Genomic DNA, 16079 nt, shown 5'->3' with positions numbered 1-16079 from the left:
ATTCCTCGGCCACGGCTGGCCATTCCTATGATCTGTCAGTAATCTAAGACGATGAGATGCTGAAGTGGAGGTGAGCATATACCCTCTCAGTCTTTCGGAGTTTTGGAGCTGGCAGCACATGTCGTGGCCCCTTGGTTAGGTACTCCTGGATGTCATCGGGCAGCTTTGTCAAGACGCGTTCAGGCAAGCATGCCACTATGTCTTCGAGATCTTGCGGTTTAGGTTCTGGGAAGTTGGCCAGGTCTTCATCCGACAAGAGTGCTCGAAGGGCGCGGTTTTCCTCAGCGAGTCTTGCGTTCTTCGCATTATTCTCGGTATGTACTGCATAAAACTCGTGGATCGCTTCCTTCATAGCCCGGATTTCTCTGTTGAGGCGGGTAACCTTTTTTTTGTTTACACGCTTGCAGTTTTGCAGCTCTGCTCTCTTTGTAAGGAAAAGTTGTCGCCACCCCGTGTACTTGTCAGCTAACATATTCCAGGGAGGTTGGCATGTTTGAAAGCAACTGCCATCCCAGTTTGGGATGGGAATAGAGTCTGCTCCCAGAGCTTCCACAAGGGCGGCATCGGGATTCATAGGTTCGAATCGCGCTTTTTCTTCTTCGCTTTCATCATCATCATTGAAGCCATCATCGTCAGGATCATATTCGTCAGGATCCTCGGGTGAGCCTTCCACGGGCTGGTCAACTTCATCGTCGTTGCCATTGTCATGGAGCGTATCGTCCGTGTCCATGTCCGTGGGATCAATGGCTTGAGGAGGCTCGATGGTATGGTAGACTCCCTGGCCGTCCTCATCAAGCATGAGAGTGAGTTCCAGCGGGGGAAGTGTCTCGTCGTCCGACTCTAGACGATTGTCGTCGTCGGTAAGGTCAAAGAAGTCTACTTCAGAGTCTCCGTCCGACATGTTGATGGTTGAAGGATGAAGGATGAAGGATGAAAGAAGGAGAGAGATGAAAGAAGAGAGAAGAAAGGGGGCTTTTTATAGACGGTTTGGAAGAGACGATGAATCACTGTCAAAGAAGACTGAAGAGATGGGTTTCATAAGAGATCATAAGATATCTTAGGATTGACCATAAAGGATTAGATGAGAGCACAAAAGGTTAGGGGAGGGTTATGAGAAAGATTTAGCAAGAGAAGAACGAAAGGAGGTCTTAGTTGGGAGAGAGCAAAAGGAAGCCTAAGTGCAGAGAGGTCTAGAATTGGTGCTGCGGTATAGATAATAGAGGTGGAGTAACAAGGAAGCCAACTTGTGAAGTTCCGTGTAAGTCGGTAGCTGCGCAGAGATGAAAGCCAGACTACTACTGTACGGGGTGGACGATAAAGGGACACTCATATCGAATATGATGTCAAAGCACCACATGTGATGCACTCATGACAATATTTGATAATGCTGATTCTGGCAATCTACTAGCAACCCTGACTTTCATTCAAATTCACCTTATACAAGAGCTACGTGTATGTTGTGGGATTTACATATACAATGGCTTGACTCAAGCTCTATTCAATGCTGCAGCTTACATCGAAGCAAAACGCCCTGTTCTTGCTCCTCTACATCATCTAATCGGGATTGACAGAATGCGCATGTAATAATCAGATTCTAGCATGCTGTTCCAGAATTGGACGCCCCCCGAGACCGCCTAAATGTGATTTGGTATCTTTCTATGCTCGTTTGACCTTGTTCTCATTTTACAATCTAGTTCTTAAGGGCACTGGTAACGGGGTAGTGCCAGCTACGGAAGGTATCCATAACAGTTGTGAACACGACCAGGAGGATACCACCTCCGGGACCAAGACGGAGAACCTGAGAAATCATTAGCACTTCGAACTCCCTTTTCGATAAGATAACTTACCTTGGGCAAGAAACCCTTGTACAGAGCACTGAAACCCTCCTCCTTGAGCACAGTTCCGACGGCAGGGAAAGCCCAGTTGTACTTGGGGACCTGGCCAGCGACCTTGGGGGTGTTCTGAATTCGGCTCTTGACAACATCAAGAGGAGTGTTAAGCACGGTTCCGAAGGTACCACCAATGGCACCAGAGATGAGGTCGTTGGTGATCTGAGCCTTCTTGTTCTCAGCCTTGGGGAGCATTTGTCGGACCTGGAAAATGCAGCCGAAGTAACCGGCGTTCCAGAGGATGTGGCGCCACAGGGTGCTCTCGAGACCCTGGTAGAGGGTGAGAGGACCCTCATTCTTGACTGTCTTGACGACACAGTCGACCATGCCGTTGTACTTTCCAGCAGAGGCCTTGTCTTGCAGACGAATCTTGACGAGCTCGAAGGGGACGACGACGAAAGACTCGGTGGCACCAGCAGTGGCACCGGTGAGGACGGAGAGAGGCTGGTTCATCTTGTCCATACCAAACATCTTTCGGTAGACCTTGCCCCATTCATCGTTGGCGGCGAACTTGGTAGCTCGCTTGGGAGCTTCCATGAGAATGGGGGCAGAGATACCACGGTAGAGACGGGAGAAACTAGCGCATTTCGTTAGTTACGTGCGCAATACCCAAGTGGTGAGCGCAAAGCGTACCCCTCCTGCTTGATGATCTTGCGGAAGCAGTCAAGCATGCCATTGTACTCAGCGGTGGCACCGGAACCAGTCTGCAGTTGGCTAATTGTTCAGTTAGCGATTGTATAGTATTTCGAAAAGCGTACGTGAGGTTGATCATACACTCGGGTCTTGACAACGTCAAGAGGGTACCTGAGGTCATGTTAGCTAAAATATCTCGAGCACGCGACAGAAGTGGTCTTACATCACCAGAATCTACAGTCAGCACAAAAATTAGCCATGGCTTCCAACGGGACAAAACTCAGATGAGCATACCTCCGAGACACCGGCAATGGCGCCTATTCACCTCGAGTTAGCCATTGACTCTGGGGGAAGCGTTTTAAGGTTGAACGGGCGAACGGGGAGATGTTGCGTACCTGCGGCGAACTGGTAGATGAAGGGGAGAGGCTGATCGGCAGACATTTTGACGACTGTGACTGTTCTGGCGACCGGATAAAGAGGAGCAAAGACAGGAAGAAAGAACGAGAACGAGAACAAGAAGACGAGGTTGAGTGGAGAGTTGTCGCAAGTTGACAAAAGAATAAGTCAAGTCGAGATTAGCTAACGGAAGGGAAGATGGCGAGCTCCGAGCGAAGACCGGACCGGAGAATGGAGGGATTTGTTTTTGGTGGTGCGTCTTTCGTCTTTCGTCCTTTGTCTTATCGGGATTGGGCTTGGATGATAAGATTCCGTAAGTCGAATAGTGGAGATGAATAACAGAACTACAACGGCATTGTAGAGCAGGATACCGAATGGATCAATTGACTGTGGAGATGGCAGACAGTCAAGACCTGGGGGAGGGGTCCTTTCCTGTCTTGTCCCGTTCTATCCTGCCCTTGTCCTATGATCCTGTAACCGGTCCATAGGTATTTGTTTGAGAGTTTCCGATTCTTCCCCGAAGCTACGAAAGAAGTCTGGGTGTGATCTACAATGTCTTGGCTGCACCTATTTATTATTTCTACATATTCTAGAATAGATAAAGAACACTTTGTGTTTCTATACTCTTGTAGAACTATTGACCTCACACTTCTTATGGCACATCGACTAAACAATCGCCAGAAGAAACGCAGCCTGGATGCGCGGTGTCTACCATTAGGCAAAGTTCTTACCCAGCCATTACAAGCCTTCAAGCCGCTGTACCTGAGCAGCGGCGTCGAGGGGTCCCTTGTCCCTGGCTATGAGCTACTTGTCTGATAGGCTCTGTTCAAGACAAGAATCCGCAAATGATGCACATGCGGCTCCACGGAGCTGGGACCTTGAGAAGCCAAGAACACACAGCTTCTTAAGCTATTTTCAGAGTGTTAATGAAAGTCTCAGAGGAACTCATTGCTGCAAAAACATGACTGTGAGCGGGGAGCGGCAATAGAACAGAGAACCGTGACCACTAACGTGTAACCAAGGATCTTGTTAAGGAAAGAATTTGGAGACATATCTCATTGACCAGATTTTCTCGAATTGTGATATTAGCCGTTCTTGGAATAAAAATACCGCGGAAACTTGCCGTTTTGTCACCGTGCTTGAGAGCGTCCCTCTTTCGAGATCTCGAAGTACATTACCGCAATCGAGATTACTTATAGGATATTCCAACTTGACACAATTTTTAGAACAGAGTCATCACATTGTTCGCGGTAAGTACTGATGAACAAACATCCCTGATCCCGCTTCCCCACGGTTCCGGTCACCGTGCACCGGCCTCCATCCCGTCGACCGAGCGGATCGGGCACTTTGACCGGTGATGGACAAGATGGAAGAACCCTGACAGTACCATACCAGCTATAGTTTAGGTCGAACCGTAAGTGTACAGAGTACCTGCTGTCATAAGTCAGGACCGCAGAACCGTAGTTCAATTGATATGTTTCAGATCTCTGGAAGGACTGAGGGGAATTGCGCATCCTTCACAAACACCTGATATGCTCTTCATGTCAACTCTCAGCTCCCGCAAAGTTGGTAGCAGATGCCAAACGACATCAAGTTCACATAATTGCCTGTGCTGGCTTCTTCCTCCGAATACTACAGCAAGAGGCCTAATCCGAAACGACTGACAGACCATGCCTCATAATGGCCACGGGCATCCGGAGATGATGCATATAGCCCGATGCGCCAATCCGTTCATCCTCGAGAAAAAAGTGATTCGCTCGATGTATCGCTTTAAATGAATGCCTTGCTTGCTCAATAGAGGAATCAACCTATATCAAGCCGGTCTCTTGCTTCTCTGACTTGCGATGGGATACCCAAGTAAGCAACTAAAAGGCTCACAACCCTTGATGTGTGCAGCAAAAGAGCATGCGATCTTGCCGGTGCTTCCTCCTGGTGGTTCAGGTAAGACGCAAGAGACAAGTGACTGTTCTGTCACACACGCACAACACGTTTTAAGCTACAAACATGGTGAGCGACAAATGAAAGGCATCTGTCGAAGCCATGTGGTGAAGCCTCAGATTATGTTGTAGTAGCTTGAGCTGCACACCTTGAAGAGAAGAGCCATCATTGGTTCAATCTAAAGACAGAGAGAGACAGGCAGTGATTGCATGCAGTTGCATGGCGGGGTAGGTCCTTTAACTCCAGGGCTCTCTCTACTGGGGCACGGCACGTTTTTGGGGGCACGTTCGTGGAAGGTTCTAAGGCGGGCACTTGCTGACGCGCACAATTGGCCCCTCCAGGGCTCGCTATCCGTCCACCTCGAATCGAGTCTCAAAGTCGTTTATGACATCGCAACTTCACCCCTTTTAACCCGACAGATCCGATCCTTCTTTGTCGTTTCGACTCATAAAATATCACCCTAGCTTCCTCACAGTACCGAACAATTTTTTATTTGAAGAATCGTGATTCCAAACGGAGCTCAAACCGACCAGTGCTCTCCTCCTCTATCTACCTATCGCCGATCAAATCCACGCTCGGTGGCAACTTATACCAGAGACAATTGTCGCAATTTATCTTGCGCCAACAACATTACTTCTCGCACTTACTGGAGCTTGTCACTATCTCAAGCTCTCCTGCGCTTCAAATTGCACCTTTAAATAAGCCGTGACCCATCGAGAGTCACAGCGAGGTGCCTTTCGCGCCCGGGAGAGTCTGCTTGCCCTGCCCCCTGCCCATGAGTCACTTACTGTGGAAATATTACTGGGAAAATGATGTCGAACGGTTTCGGCGTCTGCTGGCCCCAACCAGCTACAATGCTCAGTCCGTCTCAAAGAGTCCCGCGGTAGGAGGATCGGGTAGCTTTTTTGGAGGAAGTCCTGGTATTCCTGGGACTTCTCCACGACCTGCAGCGAAGCAACGACGCACATCCGGTCATCCGCAGACACCAGGCAAATCAAGGGATAACAATACGCATCTCGGACGAACCGAAGTCAACAGCCGCGATCATGCTGGACTTACAATCCTTCTCCGTGCCGCCTCGTCTACCGACCCAAACGCCTATGAATTTGTCCGAGCCCTTGTCGAGCACCCTGCGATCGACCTCTATGTCCAAGATCCTGAGAGTGGCTGGAACGCCCTCCATCGGTCTCTATATGCTGGAAACATTTCGATAGCACGCTTGTTGTTGGAAAAGGAGCGAGTGGATTTGACAAGCCATAATTTGAATGCTGTCAACAAAGTAGGTCTTTTAATCAAGACCAAGGATCATGAGGGCAACAGTCCTTTCGATGTTTACAACTCGACCATCGCTGCAAGGTCGTTGAAGAACATGGAAGATGGAAACAGCTCGGATAGCGATGCTGAAAGTATCGACAGCGGAGGTGATGATCTTCATCAGTGAGCAGCAAAAATGTTTTTCTTCTTCGTTGGGCCTAACTAATTATTGTTTCAGTATGGTAAAAGCTTCGCATGGGTTAAGAAAATCCATCGATGGTGATGAGCTTTTTGTTTTCGGTAGCAACAAGAATCGGTCTCTTGGAGTTGGAGATGAAGATGATCGTCAGTATCCTGACCGGATTTATCTCTCCAGGCCCGACCTTCTTGTGCACCGATTCTATCATTCTCATTTAGAAGAACAAGATATTGAGGCGCCATCTTCTCTAAATCTGGATGAGATACCAACCTTGGTCAGGAACCGTCCTATTGTAATTCAGGATGTGCGTATGTCCAAACTGCATAGCGCCATTTTGACCACAGATCCAGTATCAAATCTGTACATCTGCGGTGTGGGCCGTGGAGGACGACTTGGATTAGGAGATGAGAACACACAGTTTAAGTTTGTTCCTGTTCAAGGCCCATTTCTGGATAAGAAAATCCACCAAGTGGCACTGGGCCAGAATCATACAATGGCCGTTGCTGACAATGGAGAACTCTGGACATGGGGTCTCAACTCTGCTTCACAGCTTGGATACGCTCTGCCAGCCCCGTTGAAGGCAGACGAGGAGCCCATGAGCCTTACCCCTCGCCAAGTCTTTGGGTCTCTCAAGAAGGAAATTGTTCTGGGGGTTGCTGCCTCTGCAAACCATTCAGTCGCTCACACAGGAGCCTCTTTGTTTACTTGGGGCCGGAACGTAGGACAGCTTGCTCTGATGGACGCCGATTCAAGATCTCTTGACATCCAGCATACCCCCCGGAAAGTTGCTGCTTCGCTTTTGGCAGCCCCAATTGAGATGGTATCCGCTATTGACAAAGCTACGATATGTCTACTGTCTAATCATACCGTATGGGTCTTTAGCCATTATGGTTATAACCTGGTCAGATTCCCGTTCCCCGATGTCTTTTCAAACAACATCACCATGACACGCTACGAGTCAGGAGGTCGAAGGGAGATCAACTTTATTACTGCAGGTGGCGAAACTATAGCAGCGGTGACTGCTCGCGGAGACCTTTTTACACTGCACCTCAACGACAAGGGAGACTCGAGTCAATCTGCTGCTTCCACCACCAACCCTGTCAAGATTAAGAACGCGCTGGCCCAGCCGCAATGTATCTGGGACTCCCGCAAGGACGGTGTTGCCTCTGTTGGAGTCGGAGAAGATGGCTCAGTCATCATCTGTACAGAGTCAGGGGCTGTGTGGAACCGAGTTAAACGCACCAAAGGCAAGCTGACTGGATTTGCTGGATCAAACGGTATAAAACGCAAAGATGTCAAGTTCCAGCGAGTACCATATATTACCAACTGTGTGGCTGTTCGAAGTTCCATTTTCGGTGCCTTTGCAGCCATCAGAAAGGACAGTAAGGTCATGGCACAGGAGATTGAGATTGGCGCCAAGTCGCTTCGCGACGACATCGGTTCCTTACTTTGCCTGAACGACTTCGAGGCCTCGCGACACCAGAAGCCTCGAAAAGTGTGGGAAGCAGCTATAACCAGAGAAAGACGTGATCCTGTCACCTATGAAATTCTCCGGTCAGCCGACATTGAGACAGACTTGCGACGTTGGCTGGATATGAGTTCCTTCCAGTACGACAACATGAATATGGCAATCTGTTCCTCGTCTTTGCCTGATATGAAAATACCGGTTCACAGTTGGGTCCTTGCAGGCAGAAGCTCAGTTTTGCGGCATGGACTTACGGAACTGCGTGACAGAGGGTCAACGTTCAGCACAGACACATTCCGCATCGAGCTTGTTGGAGAGAAGCCCTTGTTGACACTCTTCGACGTTGACATCTACACTGTTCTCAACGTTGTGGTTCATGCCTACCAAGACAAGTTTGTCCCTGTATGGAAATACACACGCGAAGCACCTCCACTTGCGTTCCGATTCCGACATGTTCGGACAGAACTGATGAAAGTCGCCACTTATCTTGCTTTACCCAGATTGGAAGCAGCAGTTCGCTTGCAGACAGGTGTCGAAGACTCTCTCGATGATGATTTCAAACAAGCAATATCCGACACTTCATTCTTTGACGATGCCGACATCATTATTGAGCTAGATGGAGAAGACATCATGGCTCACAGTCAGCTATTGTGTCAACGGTGCCCCTTTTTCGAGGGTATGTTCAATGGGCGATCTCAAGGCCAATGGCTCGCTGAACGCCGCGATGGCATGGATGCTGCGGAAAGAATCAGGGTTGATCTCAATCATGTCGACCCTGAAACATTCCACTATGTCATGTCCTTCATCTATGCAGATGTTGGGCAAGAGCTCTTTGACAATGTCGCGATGTCCAACGTGGATGAGCTCTCGGAGCTTGTTCTTGATGTAATGGGCGTTGCAAACGAGCTGATGCTTGACAGGCTATCTCAAATCTGTCAAGCGCTCATCGGCAAGTTTGTCACAACAAGAAATATTTCGAATCTGCTCAATGAGATCAGTCAATGTTCCATCACAGAATTCAAGGATACCGGCCTCGAATACATCTGTCTCCAGCTGGAGTCAATGCTTGAAAATCATCTTCTCGATGATTTGGACGAGGATCTACTGATTGAGCTTGATAACGTGGTTCGTGACAACCAACTTGCGCGATTCCCATTCGTGCGCAGCGGAAGGGCAGAGCTCTTACTCCATGAAAGTAACCCTGAGTTGGCTGCTGATATTGATGAAGAGCGTCAGGCTAGGATCAAAGAGATGGCTTACAAAACAACTCAAAGGGACGAAGAAAAGAAGCTATCGTCGTCATTCAAGACGCGAGTTGGAAGCTTGGATGAAGCCAGCCCCTTGCAAACCCCGGATACAATTCGCCGCAAGTCTAGAGGTGGGCGCAACGAGCCGTTTAGTCCTAGTCTACGGCCGAAGCAGTCGCAGGCAGATATGATCTTTGACATGGAAGACGAGTATGGCTCTCTATCTGCCAAACCTCGGTCGCCTACAAATGAAGCTGCAAAACTTCGTTCGCCCCCAGATACAGACGATATTCCTCAGCTTCCCAAAACATGGCGGGAGTCGAAGGGCAAGGAGCATGCAGGATCCGCGCATAGCCCAGCTCCCCTCTCTTTCTCTTTGTCGCCAGACTCTCAACCATCCGAACTGAGCAGTTTGAAAACACCAGGAGGTCGATCATTCAAGGCTGGAGTGCCTTGGTCTTCCTCCAAGCTGGCCACTTCCAAATTGGATCTAAAAGACATCATGTCAGAGGCGACTTCCACGTCCGCGTTGACGGCCGGGCTCCAAGCCCAGAAGATACAAGATGCAGCCGCAAACAAACCCCAGACTAGGGTGTCTCAAAAGGAACGAAAGAGGCAGCTTCAGGCACTAGCGGCGGCGGAAGCTGCGGCGAAGGACGAGTCGACAAGCCATGTACCCTGGGAAACGGTCCCAGAAGGTGGACGACCAGCTCCTTGGAAAGCGGCAAGCTCTGGGCCCAAGACGTCTCTCAAGGAGGCCATGTCTGATGAATCAAATATGCCCAAAGGAGTATCTGCCAACGCGAAACCTCTTGTCGCTTCAGAAACGAAGTCAAAATCGGCAACAAGGCGCACTGCGTCACCCGACACAAGGTTTCCGGGACAGGGTCGAACTAACAGCTCCCCCGCAATTGTTGCAGGACCCTCGACAGAGCAGCCTAGAAAGCCGCTGGTACCACACTCCAAGTCGTACATTACACCAGCACCCAAGGCGGAGGCAACGCTCGGGTTCAGCATGTCCGATATTATTGGTCAGCAACAACGCGAGCAAGAAGCCGTCAAGGAAGCCGTTGCGAAGCGGTCACTACAAGAAATCCAGGAAGAGCAAGCGTTCCAAGAATGGTGGGACCAGGAAAGTCGCAGAACACAAGAGGAGGAGGCGCGACGGAAACAAAAAGATGCTCGAGAAAAAGATAACAAGGCATCAAAAAGGGGTCGACGAGGACGAGGTGGCAAGGCTAAGAGCACCGGTGAAGCGGTCGCGAACCCCGGACAGAGCAGCGCAAGCGGAGCCAAGGGCGGCGTGGCTGCTGGCTCAAACACTAACAATCGGGGGTCCAGCGGAGGGCGAGGTGGAGGTGGAGTTGGAGGTAGTCGTGGCAGAGGAGGGAAAGGACGTGGCAATAAGTCTCAGGCTGCATGATATGGCACCAGTGGTGTTGACCTTGAGGAGCATAGGACTCAACGAGACGTGGTATAGGATAGGATCACCAACTGGTGCCTGGACGGCGGGTCTTCTTCATTGTATTTATTGACACTTGGTTACAACGCTAAGAATATCGTACATATGATCATCTCCCAATTCACAAAGAAGAAATCCAAGCATTTTGGTAACGGTGAAATGATGTTGTCAATGACATGAGATATGCGGATTGAACTACCATGCTACTTAAAACTCTAGTCTAGGCCAGTGGAGCTCAATCAATCAATCATGGATTTGTGACACAAATATGCCATGATTGATTATGTCTCCATCAAGGTGTTATATCCCATTGGCTATCCATAGCTCTCAAGGTTACTGAATGCGTAACGTGCCTCCTACCTACCTATACAAAAGCTGTGGCATGTAAACTCTCATCCTTGTATACGATGCATTTGCGGGGATGTTTGATCAAAGACGCAAAACGTTCCGGATCTACAAGACTAGACTCAATAAAGAAGGCTATAGCAAGCGCATATCGGAGGCATGGAAAGAGATATGCGATAGGTTTGATAACGGAGTGAGTTGCATTGTGGTCAGGCAGACGTCTATCTAGTGAAGTGAGCATAGGCAGCTTATCTCCAGAACCTAAGGGCTTATCTGCTGTACTCTTTTCGGTTGTCTGCAGTGAATGTGAGAGAGGGGGAAACGGAGGGATGTCATGAGTCAACACCCAACTCGATGACTGGCATTGAGTTGTGACAGTCATCATGGACCAACCAGAAGAGAAGCTGCCCAAGTCTATAGTTCAGTCCATCCACGGTACCGTACAGTTGCTTGAGGAACAAGGGATAGGTACCTATCCATGATAGATTGCACATGCTGTTCCCATTGGATTGCGTGCTACACAGGTAGGTGGTAATGGGCACACAAAGGCCTTGACGAGAACCTTTGCGGGGACCGAGACCCTGAAATGGAAGAGCAAGCAGATTTGAGGCGCTTACTCGTACATAATGGGGTTGCCCCAGAGCGATTCAAAGCAACCCCCTGTTGGTGCTGATCCGAGCTCAAGCCCCCCTCCATAGGCCGTTTGAGGTTCTTGGAGGTGCATTGATACGAATCGTTATCTTTTGCTTTGATGCGACCTGTATCGTACAGTATGTAGGTACGCACTCGAGGCTTGTCCGTTCTATACCTATTGTCGGGTCACAGGACACAGCGACAATCGGCCGATTATAGAGCTGTACATGTTTGGAAATCGACAAGTTGCGGTAAAATCTTGGATTAATCAAAGATTACCTCGACTTGACTTGACCTCTGACTCGACTCAGGCGCATACACCAAGGTACCAGACCCATGAGCCCTGTGACGTGAGGCTCTAGCCGATGACGACAGCCCCGGTCCCCCATCACGAGGTCCTGAGTGGTGACCTTTGGCCTAGCTCGGGCTGTCTTCCGCAGTAGGAGGTACCGACTTTACTGTGTTGTAACTTGTATCGCTCTACTATTGTTATCTCGGCTCAAACGAAACAATCAAACTTCCTTCGGGCCACGACTCATTCATTACTCGTTGTTTCTGCAACTGCCCTACTCATACTGCGGCAACCCGTTGCTTTATATTTGTTGCCGGGCACGAATAATAAAAACAGACAAATACGGTACACAAACAACTAGACGACGGCGCCAAGTACCCTCCAGAATCTTGTTAGTACCACCTCCTGCGGGACTGTCTCTTGTCTCGTCCTGTACAGTGTTAGACCCTCTTCTCTCACACCTCACATCTCCCAGACCTATTACATCTATCAACAACAACCCTGGGAGCTGCCTGCCTACCTACCCAGTCCGACCCTGCCTTGGATTTTGCTTTTGCTTCTGCATTGCATTCACATCCAATCTCACCGACAGCGACAACAGGTGGCCAACGGTCCAAGCTCCCTTCGTCGCCCTGTTCCTTTTTACACTTTACACTTTCGTCTGCCTGCAACCACCCATCCTCCGTCCTTACTCCCGATTCCAGAGGATAAGACCGTCGAAATCTGAGCCATCATTCATCCATCGAGCCTCCCTTCCCTATCTATCGATCGATCTATCCATAACGACATGAACCATGGATGAGCAGGTCTCCTGGCCGATCAAGATCCCCATACGTTCGTGATCAATCCCATAGCAGACAACAAACACCATTATCCTTTGCGCGCACGAACACGATATACCATGCACCAGCAACCCCGTGGCCCAGCCAGGGTATCATCCCCAGGCGCAACGACCCAGCCGAATCTACCATCTCGATCCAACAGTACCCGAGAGGCTGCCTTGGGCTCTCGCCCTCGCGCTGGCTCGAATCTTGTCGGCAGAGATGTCCCAAACTCGCCTTCCCTCGAGAGCCCACCGATACCGGCACCTCCTGCTGATTCCGTGCGGAAACTCGACCAAATAATACAGGTATGAATTGTATGGCATGGCTGTATAGGCCTGTCAAATGGTTTACTGCTCTGGATGCTGATACAATCCCATTTACAGAACTTCTACGCAAAGGCGGCTGTGCTTGTTCTCGACTCACGTATTAAATCCAGGCCTGCACGCGGCGCTAACGGCGCGCGGAAACCTAACAAATGGGTATGTTTGCTGGCTATTCGTATACCTCCAGCGGCTGATTAGTGAATAGTTCCAAATCGAGACAGATGAGATTGATGACTTTAGAGATGAGCTCAAGATCTGGAAGAATTGCGGCAGCCTTGATAACCGCCCTCCTCCAATGGTTATCGAGGTCTACCTAGATGCCTCTCGACTGAAGGATAGCCAGAGTCTTGTCATTGTCGATGAAAACGGCAAAAGGTGGGATGTGATGGAGCAGTTGAATTCTTATGGATCATCCACCGACAGCTCTGGCGCATCACGTAGAAACAACGAAGTTGTCATCGAGAGGTGGCAAGTTGAGCTGAAGCACTCAGGCATGACGTCCGTCGACTTTGGCCCGATATTACCGACTGTGTACAAGAAGGCTATTGTTTTCTTCCGTTCGCTATTCATCACAACCCGATTGCTTCCAGCATGGAAATTTGCCAGCCAAGGAGCTGCTAAAAACTCACATCCGGCTCTCATTCCCCGATGTCGAATACGTCTATCCCAACCTGACCGCCCGCGTTATGACCAGCTACGCCTTCCCATTGATGGAAGGCCAGATCCAGTGACGGAGTACGTGTTTGGCGACCTGGAGGTGCCTGTTGGTCGATTGAGCACACTTGTCACATATCGCAGTGACTGCAACTTTCGTGTGGATGACTCTGAGGCTCTGCTGAGCTCTCGTTTCATGGGCGTGGATGAGAACTTCTTTAGGCCCTCCCTTCCTCAACAGCATGCCACATCGCGGGCGCCTGCGGCCGAGGCGGGGTCGCTTCGTGATCATCGATCAAAGCCAAATTTAAATGATATCCAGCAAGCGTATGGAAGCCTATCAACGTTCCACGGGAACGTTCCCATAGGAACCAGCCCGATCTCGGCTCTGAGATCAGTGCGACAACCAGGCTCTGACACAAGCTCACCCCCAGAATCTATCCCGGCACAACACGATGTAGGTGGCCCAAGCTCTCTGCCAGTCCGCCAAGGTACAGCACGACCGCATTTGCCAGCTCTCGAGGGCTTGGGCAGACGGCCTTCGGTGTCTTTTCAGCCTTTCAAGGCGGGCTCGCTTTCGGGTTCACCTGTTCCCAGACAACTCGACGCTGAACCCGCCTCCCCTCAGTCTTTAACACGACCAGGTATCCCTTCACTTAGACAGGCGGGTAATCGGACATCTCTCACTGCTGGCATGCCAGCGTCTTTGCGAGGTGGTCCACCTACATCGTCAGGAGAAACTGCAGTTGCAGGCTCTCCTCGACCGGCATCGACTAGTCGTTATAGCAGCAGTTTCACCCACCGCCGTGGACGGCTCTCGTTTGGAGGCGCTAGCAAAGCCGGAGACGACGAGCAGGGAAGCAGTGGAAGGCAGAGCTTGGCTTCATCAGTAGCACAGCCAGGGTCTGGACTGCTTGCTGAGGTGGCGGGTACCAGCTCGGAATCCCTCCGAGACGACAATGAACAACTTGAAGACTTCATTAAGGCCTTGGATAGTAAGAAGACCTTGCAGAGTTTTGGGCCTTCGAAGACGGGTGAATCCGCAACGAATAAGACTGTAGCGCAACTGTCCCGCTTTCATATGATGAGGGACTCAAACAACGCACTTACGGAGTCGATGACATCGTCCGTGCAAATGCAGAGATCGTCGAGCTCCTCCAGTAGACAATTGACAAGCGTGCCTGGGATGACTGCACCAGCCTCTGTGTCTGCATCATCATCTCCTGGGAAGCCACTTTCGCCTCACACGCCCCATACCCCAGCAATTCCGTCTAGACTGAGCGAGAATTCAATTATTGATTATAGTGGCCAAGGACGGATCACATCGCGTCAAGGACGAACCTCCGATAACACCCAGCCAGGGACTATCAGAGAAAACACAATTACGCAAGATGGCACAACGGCGATTGATATTCCTCTTTCGCCACGACTTGCAACTTACCAGCGACGAGCAAGCTCAGTTGCGATACAAAATCGGTCAATGGCTGATGATGATGATACAGACTCAGCTTTTGCACACCGAAGTATCAGCTTAGGTGCCGATGACAGGGAGCCACCTACTTTGAGCATTCTGCTTGGCAGACAAATGCAACTTGAGGAAGACTCTACGCAAAGGCCATCGGACAGACTTGAGCCAGCTGCCGATACTGGGAGTACGGAGACCCCAGATATGTTGCGGCAAGGACTCTCGGAAGAGAACCCGCCTGAGGGTCTGATCCCGGCAGCGACATCCAGCTCACCATTTGGACGTCGTCGGTATATGGGCATGGCTTCACACAAACAGACCCCACCGCAGTCGTCTCGTGGTAGCTTCAACGGATCTCTTAATAGACAAGTCCGGGGTGATGACGACTCGGTCAACGAGGAGCCCTTAGTCTTTGATCTCTCGGAAATGGATCCACAAGGCCGACGAAGCATCGAAGAAGCGCGTAGTGGCGCATCTGGAGGTCCCAATATTGGCCCAGATAGGGGAGGATATGAAAGCCGTAACGCTTCAAGACGGGGTTGGTAAGGACGACATATCACACATGCATATGCGTTTTGGACATACTGCAAATACAGCATTCATTTGGCAGCGAACAGTGGACAGAGATCCATGACTTGATTAGAATTATTGTTTTCGTTTCAAAGGCACTGGAGTTGCCGGCAGGATGGCGCATTGGCTGCCCGATGGATGGATACAGTAGATTGCCATGGATGGAATGAATGAGCGGCGTACATGGACATGTATAAATTATTATGGGTTTATAGCAGCAACGAGTGTAACTAGTGAGATGCATCCTTTCTCCCGACCAGGGTCAAAGGCATTTGCAGCGTTGAATATTACTCTTGAGTAAGAAGTATTTGTCGTACCTCCTTGATCTGAAGTGTTTGGGTGTTTGAGTGATGATACCCAATCCGAGGGACCGCGCCACGTAAGGACGTCACCAAATGTAATGAGGACGCGCAACTGGCCGCGAAATTGAAGGTAGACAGACAATAAAGAAGCGAGTCTGTGGTAGCAACTAACAATATCTTGAACTATG

At 50.0% G+C, this 16079-nt stretch overlaps 4 protein-coding genes across 4 annotated transcripts; 2 read left to right on the top strand and 2 right to left on the bottom strand.

The window, feature by feature from the left end:
• Window positions 1-43: 43 nt before the first annotated feature.
• FGSG_13354 (uncharacterized protein) lies at window positions 44-901 on the bottom strand (the record flags this gene model as incomplete). The annotated part of the gene is made up of 1 exon (XM_011321972.1): window positions 44-901. The coding sequence occupies one exon, from the start codon at window positions 899-901 to the stop codon at window positions 44-46; it is 858 nt and encodes a 285-aa protein (XP_011320274.1).
• A 572-nt stretch (window positions 902-1473) lies between these two features.
• FGSG_08489 (2-oxodicarboxylate carrier 2) lies at window positions 1474-2976 on the bottom strand. The gene is made up of 7 exons (XM_011321971.1): window positions 2918-2976; window positions 2817-2839; window positions 2746-2756; window positions 2664-2693; window positions 2523-2603; window positions 1848-2466; window positions 1474-1798 (listed from the first exon to the last, which is right to left on the bottom strand). The coding sequence occupies exons 1-7, from the start codon at window positions 2961-2963 to the stop codon at window positions 1691-1693; spliced, it is 918 nt and encodes a 305-aa protein (XP_011320273.1). The 5' UTR covers window positions 2964-2976; the 3' UTR covers window positions 1474-1690.
• A 2655-nt stretch (window positions 2977-5631) lies between these two features.
• On the top strand, window positions 5632-10444 carry FGSG_08490 (uncharacterized protein; the record flags this gene model as incomplete). The annotated part of the gene is made up of 2 exons (XM_011321970.1): window positions 5632-6293; window positions 6349-10444. 2 exons carry the CDS (start codon window positions 5632-5634, stop codon window positions 10442-10444), a joined length of 4758 nt encoding a protein of 1585 aa, XP_011320272.1.
• A 2210-nt stretch (window positions 10445-12654) lies between these two features.
• On the top strand, window positions 12655-15565 carry FGSG_08491 (uncharacterized protein; the record flags this gene model as incomplete). Its single annotated transcript, XM_011321969.1, has 3 exons — window positions 12655-12882; window positions 12961-13056; window positions 13106-15565. The coding sequence occupies 3 exons, from the start codon at window positions 12655-12657 to the stop codon at window positions 15563-15565; spliced, it is 2784 nt and encodes a 927-aa protein (XP_011320271.1).
• Between the last annotated feature and the right edge of the window lie 514 nt (window positions 15566-16079).

This window comes from Fusarium graminearum, chromosome 2, assembly GCF_000240135.3.
Source record: "Fusarium graminearum PH-1 chromosome 2, whole genome shotgun sequence".
NCBI lineage: Eukaryota > Fungi > Ascomycota > Sordariomycetes > Hypocreales > Nectriaceae > Fusarium > Fusarium graminearum.
This window is presented reverse-complemented; position numbering and strand designations above follow the sequence as displayed.